We start from the raw sequence: 13,337 nt of genomic DNA on the forward strand, positions 1-13,337 counted from the left end.
TTTTGTAGCTTATAAAACTAGCAATATGTTTCTATTTCTTCATTTATTTCATTTTCCAAAAGGTAGGATAGTTTTGGTCATACCAAAGGCTTCTTTATACCTGTTTTTATTTATCATCGGATTTTGCATAATTCATGCGATCAAAATAAAATAAAATGTGTTTTCATACAATAAAATCACCCTGAATACACTGGTGTTTTCAGATTTTGGATGCGTATAATATGTGTAGAGAAAATGAAGAATATGTCTTTTCATGTTGCATCCGTACTTGACTCAGCCTGAAAGGAAGTCAATCTTTCTTAATTCCTTATTGTTTATTACTTCACTGAGATTGTCATTTCATATCACGCAAATAAGTCTCTGATATCTCATATCACGCAAATAAGTCTCTGATATCACTTTCGTTTGAAAATATATTCATAAAATAAAATTAGAAACAATATTCTGAACAACCAGATTAAAGCTTAGGCTGAGTTGAAGAGTGCGAAGTCTATCCACAGAGTTCAACTTCTTTGTTGGACTGAATTCCCTGTGGCCCGCCTAGATCTGAGCTAACGATACCAGATGCATCCATCTGATTAATATTATTTTTTTCCTTATCATATATGTCCAGACATACCATATGATATCGGATTGAAAATGTTCGACAGTTATAATGGGAATTCTTTGTATTTATTTACAGAAAATGTAATGATATAACATGGTAAATATTATAGAAACTGCAACCTCTTATATCGCTAATTGGCAACTAAAATCTCTTGCTAAGATGACAAACGCAATGACATCTTGTCGTCTTGCAGGTCTCATTCTCTCTGCAATACCATCAAACTTGAATCATTTACGGATGCAACATAATAAGCCATAGTCTTCATTTTTTCTTCACATATTACACGCATCCAAAATCTGAAAACACCAGTGTATTCAGGGTGAATTTGATGTATGAAAACAAGTTTTATTTTATCTTGATCGCATTAATGATGCAAAATCTGATAAATAAAAACAGGTATAAAAAATAAATGCTTCTCTCTTCACTTTTACTCGTAATTCCTTTGTGTTTTATCGTATTGATTGCAGGAAAAGATGACTTAGTTGTACAATTAATACCGAATCCTATGGTATGACCAAAACTTTCCTATCTTGAGCAAAGCGTGAGATGATTGAAGATATATAAACATTGCTAGTTTTTTAAGCCACAGACAAAAATAATGAGACACTGAGAGAGCGGCCTACCTCCCAGTACTAGCCAATCAGAGGCCAAACAAACGTCTCGTAGGCACAAGAATCTACTTAAAAGAATCTACTATAGTCACTCCAAGTACTGCTCTGGTCTCTATGGAGTCTCAAGTATTCCGAACCGGTGACAGAGAGACTTCTCACCAGGTCTTGCCAGGCAGCCGCATGTTCAACCACACCCACCCCCCGATTGCATTTGCTCAACTGATTTGAGTGCATGGCTTGTTTCTTGCGAACCTCTCTGCTTTCCTTGGGAGAACACTTCTCCAAGGCAGAAGTGCTTTCCTGGACCCATGTTGCTGTCATCATTGCGGATTGATGACTGCACACAGCCCACCCCTACTGCTAATTCTGCTGGCAGGACAGTTGGGAATGCTCGATCCTCCTCACCTTACATCCCTGGCTCTGTCCTTGGATAGACCTGGTTGTATGCCCAAGTAGTTCAGGATGAATCAAACGGGTCTGGCAAGGTTCTCCCTCCTGCCAGGAGAGTAATTTGGGAGGACTGCACCCTGGAAGGACTTGAGGGTTCTCTTCTTCAGGATGCAGACAACCCCAAAATACAGAGAACTTTTGCAGAGATCATTGTGCTGATTTGTCAACACTATGATCTTGGGAAAGGGGCCACAGACTCTTCTGTGAATAGTCCATCGCGCCTCAAATTCTTTTGGAGTCCCAAGAAGGAACCAAAGTTTTCGGTGGGGCTGCCATGATCCTTGATTGCTGACAGGGTATTCGACCAGGTGAATAATCTTGTCTCTGAGCGAGAGAATTCACTTTGGTCCAACTGGTCAAACAAGCTCCTTTCCCCTCCTCTGCCTTGACAGAAGTGATACGGTATCCCCATGGAGGGGTCTTTGCCAACCAAGTAGGTTGACCTGGACTTGGTGCATCTAGGCCCGGGTCTCTCGCTGCCCAAATCGGCATTGACTCTATGGAACGATACGTTGCTGGGTTCTACCTCTCTCTTCCTTAGAGAGTTGGTAGATGCTGTGGTGGACAAACGCCGGGGTGAAGACAGCGACACCTTGACCACCAGGCAGTAGCTGAGACCTCCAGGTCTTTGCGTGCCACTGCAGCCCAACCTTCGGGTCAGGTTAGCACTTCCTCGGCCCCTAAGAGGACTCAGGCTTCGAAGGGTGCTTGCAAGTACAGCCAGCCTTCTTCCACTGGAAAGAGTGTGCGATTGCACCCCTTTCATCCCACTTTCCTGTCCGGAAAATGGGGCCAAGGGAAAGAAAAAGGTTCTCAACCGCTCCCCAGGTGTTCATGGGAGTGTTCACCCTGGTGCAGCTTGGGTCCATTCGCACGAGATAAGTCTTTTGAGGTATCTCGCCGATTGGCTCGTCCTGGCGAGCTCCTGCTCGCAGTTAAGTCTTTTGAGGTATCTCACCGATTGGCTCGTCCTGGCAAGCTCCTGCTTGCAGTTACAGTTGTTTCAGGACAGGGATCGCCTCCTCAAGTTTTGCCACGATCTAGGGATTGTGGTAAATATCAAGAAGTCCAATCCCACCCCTAAGCAGAGGATAAAGTACTTGGGCATGCTGATAGATATGGTAGCAGCAAGTCTTCCCCTCGGACTCTCATATCAGCGGATTCAGGAAGGCAGCACAGCTGTTCCTGTCTCAACAGGAGCAGCCAGCTCAGCAATGGCAGGTTCTCATCATTCAATTTTTGTCCTTGGAGAAGCTGGTCCCTCATGGACAGCTCCACCTGAAGGAGTACTGGTCTTAGTCTCAAAACCCTCAATCCTCTCTTTCCTCTCTGGGAGGAGGTGAGAGAAGCTCTAGGTTGGTGCTGGATGACAGGAACCTATTAATAAGAGTATACCTGCATACTCCCCTTCTGGCCATGTTTCTGTTCTTGGCCACATCAACAAAGGGATGGGACGCCTGGAGGAGTTGCTGACTTCAGGAGTTGTGGAACTGAGACGACAAGCACCTTCACATCAATATTCTGGAGCTCAGGGCAGCCTTCCTGGCTCTCAAGAGTTTCAGGATCGAGTGACGGGAAGTGTGTCGTGTAGAGTGACAGTAGCACAGTGGTGGAATATGTCAACAAGCAAGGGGGTCTCATCCCTTCCACTTCACCAGTTGGCCATGAAGCTATCAGCTAGGTACATTCCAGGCAAGAGGAATGTAGTGATGGATAAACTCAGCCACCAGAATCAAGTGATAAGGACAGAGTGGTCCCTTCACTTGTACATCACAGACATTGTTTGATTTGGGGGGTCGTCCAGTCATAGATCTGGTCCCCACCTGGCACAACAGAATACCTTAGGTATTCTGTTTCGTCATGCCGGATCCATGGGCTGCTGCAGAGAACGCATTCCAGCACCCATGGGACAACCTTGGCTTGTACACCTTCCCTCTGTTTTGTATGATTTGCAGGGTGATCAATCAGGTGTTGATCACCCCAAATCTCAGGATGATTCTGGTACCCCGGCCTGCTAGCTCTGCTCTCCGAGGCACTGAGAGAGATTCCTCCCTGGCCCAACCTTCTGTGTTACCACATAGAATGGTACCACCAGGTATTGCAGTCCCTGTGTCTTCATGGCTGGTGGTAATCCAGCATCTCTTGCACGCAAAAGGCTTTTCATGCCACATAGCAACAGAGATGGCTGGGATACCTCAGACAATCCTCTGCAGCGGTACACCAGGGAAAGTTGGCCGTTGTAGACAGGGCCTCTCTCTGGTTGGAGCTACTATTCAGCAGGTTGCTGACTTTTTCATCTTATTTTGCAGAGACGCTTCTCTTTGTTTCAGAAGTGAAAGGCTATAGGGCCACACTCGCTCTAGTCTTGCAGCTGAATTGTGTGGACATCTCACTGGATATTTTGCTGTTATTGAGAAGTTTTCAGAGGTCTTGCCCACCTGGGGATCTCAGGCCCCCTGCATGGGATGTGACACTTGTGTAGGGGACCCTGACTTGTGCACTATACGAGCCTTTACAAGTGTCATCAGACAGGTATCTAACCCTCATGGCAAAGAGAGGTGGAGAACTGCATGGACTTTTCTTCCATGTTAAACACTCGAGAGGGTGGAGATCAGTTAAGCTCGATTTTGTCCCGAATTTCATATGGAAGACTCAGAACCAATCCGTCCCTGACGGTAGGTTTGAGTCCTTCACAATCTCCTACCCAGAGGACTTTCTAGTTATCGACCCAGACGAGATGCTACTTTGTCCTCTTATAGTGGGCTGCTGCGCTATTTAAAGAGGACTTGACATCTCGGCTGGCGAGTGTTGACGACTTCATTAGTACTGGTTATCTAAGGAAGAAGTGTCCAAGAACACGATTTCTTTCTGGCTTTGTGAGACGATCTGGAGAGTGTACTTTTATGCTGTGAAGACAACACTGGTACATTCTGCCCAAGAGCTCACAAAGTCAGGAGCTTAGGTCCAACCCTCGCATTCTAGAAGAACCTGTAGGTTCCTCAGATACTAAAAGCGGTGGTGTGGTATCAATGGACCACATTCACCTTGGAAAGTTTTTCCTTGGGACCCAGGGTGGTGGCTCAATAAGTTGTGTAGTTTACTGGCTCCTCTAACAGACAGGGTTGCATCTCGCCTAGGATGTTTCAGTTGTGGATGTGAGAATGACTGCAAGATGGAACTGGCTCTCATTCTTCTCTTCCCTCAATATTCCTTCGATCCAGAGAGTGGAACCCGAGATGTTACATACTGGATCTGACAGTCGATGCAGGTAAGTGTATACATCGAGCACCCATTCTGTTTTGTTTTATTAGATTTACTATAGAAGCAAACCCATTCCTTCCTCTAGCAAGTGGAGGAAGGCAATCTTGACATAGGACAAACCCAATACTCGTATTTGCCTTACTGTCTCCAACTCTTAAGGTTCATTCTAGCCTATTTTCATGAGGTTACATTTACCTCCTTCATTTGAAAAGGCCCAGAAGTCTAACAGTTGATCATGTGTTACTTCACCCTGATCAATTTTTCAGAAGCATGGTTCTCTTCATTGTTCTGTTGACTAAGAAGAGGACCCCACGTGTGTTGAACTCCAGTCAGTTCATAGAGACTCGCTCAGATTCCTCTCTCCAACCAGTGGGTCTTCCTAATATAAAGGACTAATGGTTTGTATATCATGTAGGAACAAATCACAATTTTTTAAAGTATTTTTCGTAACTATACAAACCTGAGGTCCTTTACATTACATATTATGCTCACCTCATGCCACCCATCAATATGAAAGCGGGGCTAAAAGGCAAATTGGAATTTTACATCCAGGCAGGCGAGCCTCCTACCGGATGGTAGTTCACTGCCTGACCACCTTGTTTGAAAGTTCAACAGCCGTTTTCAGCTCCGCTGAAAGTGATTCCTAATGTATAGGACCTCAGGTTTGTATAGTTAGGAAAATCTATTTACTTTAAAAAATTCTGATTTTTCTCCAATTTTCTTCTCTCACTTGAAAATATCTTCTGGGAAAGCCCTAAGAGAGTTTGAAAATAAGGTATCTTTTTAAGTGGATTAATTAATATAATAATCTGACATTTAATCTGGATATTTATTGTCAGGTAACCAGTAGGTTTTCAATTCTAGTGTTTTTATGTTGTGCTCTTAGAAAGGTTCTTCCTATGTTGGAATTGCTACTTTTTTACATACTAATCAAGTCCAGTAAATCAGGGAGCTGCTGTTGTCACACTTTTTAGAAATGCAATCAGCTTATGGTTTTTTAGAATTGCAAATGTGCATTCTGTATAATTAAGGTAATATCATCGTAATGAAAGCAAAGAGTACAGAAAGACTTAGAACCAGTACTGTTACTTTACCATAACACAAGACAAATTGAAAATAAGTTCAGGTAATGTATATCAGAAGAATTTGCTGTTTATTATAGCAATTTAGGAAGTGGCATAGGAGTGCAAGACAGGAGGTCCAAGGGAGCAGAATTAGAGGAAGAGGTAGAAATTAAAAAAAAAATGGTAGAGTGGTATACAGAGAACTGGACTGAAAATTGATATTAGCAAAACAAAGGTTAATGTATACAGTCATGTCAATTTTGCAAAACTTACATAACTGTATTCCTCATGCATATTTGTTTTTTAGGTCCTGGCCATTTGTCATTAGTGTTGGAAATGCTGCAAAGAGAGTGTGACCGTCAAGCTGGGAGAATTGTATCTGAAATGCGAAAACACAGAAGACTAGATGCTGTTGTATCATCTGTCCGAGATTCAATAAGGTTAGAGCAAATACTGTACTTTATTTAGAAATTAGACTGAATCCCAAAAAGTCCTTTTGATCTAGATGTAGTTATTGACTTGCACAGGTATAAAAATGCTGTAGATATCCCTGTTTACTTGAAACTGGTGGGTTCTCTGAATGATTAAAAGTTCATCTAATGAATGGTCATCCTAAACAATTCAACCTGCCATAGTTTCTTATTCTTTATATTCACTTGATATTTTTGAGCCATTTGTTAATTTTCCAGTGTGTGTGTGTGTGTCAGAAAAAGAGAGAGAGAGAGAGAGAGAGAAATGAGAGAGAGAGAAGAGAGAGCGAGGAGAGAGAGAGAGAGAGAGAGACGATGATGATTTTGCAAACAATTACGTATTAAGTAAAGAATGCAAGAAAAGAAAAGAGATTGAATAACTTTTCACAAGGAAGCTGTTTAAGCATACACTTAAAGACACGCAGAAGCTGAACGCAGCACCAGTAAAAATTGTAAAAAGCGATTGTCACTAGTTATATAAAAAGTAAATAATGGTAAATCCAGACTTTTATATGTCTGTGTGTTTGTACTAATTCAGACTTATAGATCCAAATTTTAGAGACAACTTTGATAGATCTGAATTTAGAAAACTATGTATGGTATTCCTTGTCAACTGAGTGCTTGGCCATCACCAAAATATCATCCAGAAATAGGATCAATATGTATATTATTCACTGATCTGCCATTTCAAACAGTTACTTACATAAAAAAATTATTTGTACCCATAAAATCATTGCAAAATCATTAAGATATATTGGATTACTGGTGCATATTTTCACACATTCATATTAGAGTTCGTCAGTAGGCTGGCTCTTCCTAAAAACGAATACAGTAGTACCTCGAGATACAAAAGGCTCTTACTTACGAAAAACTTGAGATGCGAAAGCCAATGCGAAAAATTTTACTGCTCTACATACGAAAGTTTTCAAGATACGAAAGGTTGTTGCTGTAAAGTCCTGAGATTCGCCCGGACCACCGAGAACAATTTTAAAACTCCCGCCGCCGCCAACTGAGTAAAACTCGCCACCATCCTCCCGCTCTCCCATTGGTTCCTGATGCTTAGTCACACCCCATAAGGTCCTGCTCTCCTATTGGGTCAGCATCTACCCTTGTGCTTTAAGTATTCTATAGGTAAAAGGTTGCTGTAAATTGAAAAAACTGTAAATTGACATTATAGGCAATAATATTTTTTTTTTTTAATAAAAAAAAAAAACATTAGGTAAAGATAGAATAAAGAATAGAAATGAATGGTTATTATACTGTTTGGTAGTTTCAGTAGTTGAAGAGAGAGATGAAAATTTATGGCTTACTGTGTTAAAAAGTGATTGCTTGGTGATCGTTTGATACTCGTAAGTGCTGGATGTAAACAGACGTTTTGAAGCTTTTTTTTTTTTTTTTTTTATTATAGTATTAATGGTTACTTAATAATTATTTGAAATGAGTACATGCAATACATTTAATAAAAAAATTGTGAATTAGATATCATAAAATATAAATAAATCAGGACTGCCAACAAATACGTATTTTTAGAATTCTTCTTCTGTTTTATTATTACGTTACGTATATGTATGTTTCATTATAGCTGTCAGTAACTCGGTATCTCCATTAGGTAAAGATAGAATAAAGAATAGAAATGAATGGTTATTATACTGTTTGGTAGTTTCATTAGTTGAAGAGGAGATACTAATGACAATTTATGGCTTACTGTGTGCTAGGAAAAATGATTGCTTGGCGCTCGTTCGATACTCGTAAGACGGGTAAGAGCTGAATGTAAACAAATCGATTGGAAGGTTTGTTTTTTGTTTGTTTGTGTATTATAGTTAATGATTAATTAATAATATTTGAAATGAGTACATACTGATTATTTATACATTTTATTGGCATATTCTAAGCTTTTAGCTCCTAGGTTTAGATGTCAGAATCATAGACTAGGCTACAGTAGCAACCGCTAACATAGGCTAGGCTTATTGCTAGGGGGACATATGCTAAAGTCCTAATATATGCAGTAAAAATGGGGTTTGAACATTACATGCAGTTGAATTATTACTCAAGTATGTACAGTATTTTGCCGTTTTGGAGTCATATTCTTTTTCCGTCGGATCGGAGTCGTAACCCTAGAACATGTGTTTTAGGGCCTGGAAATATAATTTACTGGGGCGGGGTGTTTTGGAGGGCTTGGAACGGATTAGCCATTTTACATGTAGAATGTGTTCCAAGATACGAAAAAACTCATGATACGAAGGCCGTTTCGGAACGGATTAATTTCGTTATCTCGAGGGTACCACTGTACCTCTAAAAGAAAGCATTAGAAAAGAGAAGGAACACAAATCGATTGCATATAAAATATGAGAGCTTTTTGCCATAGGTATAAAATAAGTAAAGTGTACATGGATTCGTACACACACACACACAGGGGTGGTGGCATGGGTGCCTGCAGCATATTTTCCAAGAGGGGGCATACGTATATATACAGTAGTGCCTTAGGATACAAAATTAATCCGTTCCGAAGTGGCCTTCGTAACCTGATTTTTTTGTATCTTGAACCCAATTTTTACGTGTAAATTGCCTAATTCATTCCAAGCCTACAAAAAAACAATTAAATTTTATAATAAAGCTAAATTGACCAATAAACAATGAAAAATACAACAATTTGGATCATTCAATACCTAACATAAACTACATATATTATGTACCTGTAAATAAAGTGTATTAGTGTACATGGTACAAGAAATACTGTACGTAAATGTAGTAAAATGTGGAACCTTACCTTTCGAATGAGGCGATCTCTGAAAGTGGCGACAAAGGAGGAGGACAAATGGCAGAAAACATGAACACTTAACTTTACGAAACACATTAACAAATGGCAGAAAAAAACATTAACACTTAAACTTTACAAAAAACTTAAAATTAAATATCTTTTCTTTTTCTTTTCTTTTTTGATTTTTACATTTTTTTTTACTTTTTTATACTTTTTTTTTTTTTTTTTTTTTTACACAAAATTTCAATTTCTTCACCACTTTCAACTTTCTATTTTTTTGTATCTCTTGAATCTTCCTGTGCTTTTGCTTTACTACTTACTTAAGGACCCTCTCTAAAAAATAACTATCCAAGGAAGATTGCTTCTGCCTGCTTTTTTCACAAGTCCTGAAACGACTCGGGCAAACGTCATCGAACTGCGCAAGCATATCACTGTGTAAGCCTTTTTTTGGGTGTCTCTTTTCTACAAATGATTACACGTATGAAAAGCAGCTAGAGCATCCTTAATTTCTGCCGTTGTGATAGGGTCGTCCTCCTCCTCGCCGCTGCTAGAGAACTCTTCTTGAAGGATGTTTATGTTGCATGCCGGCCTCCAACTCCTTCAGGTCATCCGTCGTAAGCTCCCTCTTGGTGCTCCTCGAGAAGGTCATTGATGTCGTCCTCGTCAACGACCAGGCCCTTGGACTTGCTGAGAGCAACGATCTCGTCAAGATCTAGTTGCGAAACAGTTTCAGGATCGTCAACTGTTTCTGAATCTGCATCAGCTTCGCCCACGTCGAATCCTTCGAAGTTTTGGGCGGATACGGCATCAGGCCAGAGTTTCCTCCACGAAGAATTAAAGGTTCTCCTCAAAACCTCCTGCCAAGCTTGATCAATGAGTCGGATGTATATGACGATATCGAAATGCTCCTTCCAAAATTCACGCAAGGTGAGGTTTGTGGTATCGGTGATGTCGAAACATCTCTTGAAAAGATGTTTCATATACAGCTTCTTGAAGTTCTGTATCACTTGCTGGTCCATGAGCTGGAGGAGAGGGGTGGTGTTAGGCGGAAGATAAGGAACCTTGATGAAAGAATACTCCGCTAGGATATCTTCCTTGAGGCCAGGAGGGTGAGCAGGGGCATTGTCCAACAACAGCAGACATTTCAGAGGGAGACGCTTCTCTTCCAAGAATTTCTTCACTGTCGGGCCAAAACACAGATGTACCCACTCGGTGAACAAAAGTCTCGTTACCCAGGCTTTCTCATTAGCCCTCCACATCACTGGAAGCCTCTTCTTTAGCACTTTGTGGGCCTTGAAGGCTTGAGGAGTCTCAGAATGATACACAAGTAGGGGCTTGACTTTACAATCCCCACTGGTGTTGGAACATAGTGCGAGCGTAAGCCTGTCTTTCATAGGGTTATGCCCGGGTAGCTTCTTCTCTTCCTCCGTGATGTACGTCCGACGAGGCATTTTTTTTCCAAAAAAGGCCAGTCTTGTCACAGTTGAAGAATTGCTGAGAACTGTAGCCTTCGTTGATCATCATCTCGTCAAACATCTTAATAAAGGCTTCGGTTGCTTTCGTGTCCGAGCTGGCAGCCTCCCCATGCCACACCACCGAATGGATGCCTGTCCATTTACGGAATTTATCAAACCACCCACGAGAAGCCTTGAAGTCTGGGGTAGGCGTCGATGTCCCTTCTCCTCCGTCGTCTTCGGCCTGGGCAATCAGGTCATCGAAAATAGCGCTGGCCTTGTGGCAGATTGCCGTCTTGGTTATCGTATCGCCAGCGATATCTTTGTCTTTTGTCCATACAAGAAGCAGCCTCTCCATCTCATCATGCACATGGATTCTCTTGTTGGAAAAAAAAAAAAAAACAAAAAAAAAAAAAAAAAAAAAAAAAAAAAAAAAAAAAAAAAATAGTCATGCACGCCCTTGGAAGGTGTAGCTGGTTTGATGGCTTCCTTCTGCTTAATGGATGGTGCCCTATTGTCGACAGGTTTGGCTGTATTCCTTAGTGATCACACTCAAATGCATGACAGCTTCATACTTTTTAATGATCTCCATCTTTGTCTCCATATGAAGCATCCTCTTCTTTCATTGAACTTCAGCAACTTTCTTGGGAACCATGACTATAATTAAATTAAATAAGTTCACACACAGCACGATAAAGTAGAAAGCGAAATCACTAACACGAATTTACGTTAACAAATGAAATACGTATATGTGAACAAATGAATTCTGCATGCGTACGATAACGCTGGTGCGACGAAGTGGCCGAAGGACACCTTTACGTAGAGGCATGATGGAATATATGCTGACCAATAGGAGAGCAGGATCTTACGGCAGTGACTAGCATCAGGAACCAATGGGAGAGTGGGAAGATGGTGACGAGTCTATAGAGTTAGAGGCGAGCGAGTTTTAAAATTGTTCTTGGTGATCTGGGCGAATCTCGGGACTTTACAGTACCACCCTTTTGTAACCTGAATTATTTTTGTATGCAGAAGCAAAAAAATCTTCGTCTTTGCTTTTGTAACTTGGATTTTTTGTAAGTTGGGACTTTCGTATGTTGAGGTTCCACTGTATATATATATATATATATATATATATATATATATATATATATATATATATATATATAGATATATAGATATAGATATAGATAGATAGATATAGATATAGTATATATATATATAGATAATATATATATATATATATATATATATATATATATATATATATATATATATAGATATAGATATAGATATATATAGATATATAGATATATAGATATATATATATATATATATATATATATATATATATATATATATAATATATATATATATATATATATATATATATATATATATATTATATATATATATATAATAGATATATATATATATATATATATATATATATATATATATATATATATATATATATATATATATATATATATATATATAATACAGTGGTACCTCGAGATACGAAATTAATCCGTTCCGAGGTGGCCTTCGTATCACGAGTTTTTCGTATCTTGAACCGCATTTTACATGTAAAATGCCTAATCTGTTCCAAGCCCTACAAAAACACCCCAGTAAATTATATTTCCAGGCCTACAACACATGTTCTAGAGTTACAACGCCGATCCGACGGAAAAAATATGACTCCAAAAAGGCAAAATACTGTACATACTTGAGTAATATTCAACAGCATGTAATGTTCAACCCCATTTTTACTACATATATTAGGAGTTTACCATATTTCCCTTAGCAATAAGTCTAGCCTATGTTAGCAGTTACTACTGTAGCCTAGTCTATGATTCTGACATCTAAACCTTAGAAGCTAAAAGCTTAGAATATGCCAATAAATTGTATAAATAATCAGTATGTACTCATTTCAAATAATTATTAATTAATCATTAACTGTAATACACAAACAAACAAAAAAAACCTTCCAATCGTTTGTTTACATTCAGCTCTTAAGAGTACCGAACGATTGCCAAGCAATCACTTTTCCTAGCACACAGTAAGCCATAAATTTTCATTAGTATCTCTCTTCAACTAATGAAACTACCAAACAGTATAATAACCATTCATTTCTATTCTTTATTCTATCTTTACCTAATGGAGATACTGAGTTACTGACAGCAATAATGAAACTTATAAGTAATATTAAAACAGAAGAAGAATTCTAGAATATACGTATTTGTTGGCTTTGATGAAAGCAGTCTTGGTTTATATTTTATGATATCTAATTCACAATTTTTTTTATTAAATGTATTGCATGTACTCATTTCAAATAATTATTAAGTAACCATTAACTATAATAATAATTAAAAAAAAAAAAAAAAAAAATCCAAACTTCTGTTTACATCCAGCACTTACGAGTACCGAACGATCGCCAAGCAATCACTTTTCCTAGCACACAGTAAGCCATAAATCTTCATTATCTCTCTTCAACTACTGAAACTACCAAACAGTATAATAACCATTCATTTCCATTCTTTATTCTATCTTTACCTGATGTTTTTTTTTTTATTAATGTATTGCATGAATAAGTTTTTCAATTTACAGCATCCTTTTACCAATAGAATACAGAGCACAATGGGTACATGCTGACCAATAGGAG

At 39.1% G+C, this 13,337-nt stretch overlaps 1 protein-coding gene across 1 annotated transcript in view; it reads left to right on the forward strand.

Annotated features, from left to right (window-relative positions):
* LOC135221657 (conserved oligomeric Golgi complex subunit 4-like) overlaps positions 1-13,337 on the forward strand; it is a 304,771-nt gene that overhangs the window by 123,911 nt on the left and 167,523 nt on the right. The window contains exon 7 of the mRNA XM_064259355.1: positions 6,301-6,433. Within this exon, the coding sequence (XP_064115425.1) occupies positions 6,301-6,433 (133 nt within the window). The remainder of the gene's footprint in view (positions 1-6,300; positions 6,434-13,337) is intronic.

The sequence above is a fragment of the Macrobrachium nipponense genome, chromosome 3 (assembly GCF_015104395.2).
Source record: "Macrobrachium nipponense isolate FS-2020 chromosome 3, ASM1510439v2, whole genome shotgun sequence".
Classification (NCBI taxonomy): Eukaryota; Metazoa; Arthropoda; class Malacostraca; order Decapoda; family Palaemonidae; genus Macrobrachium; species Macrobrachium nipponense.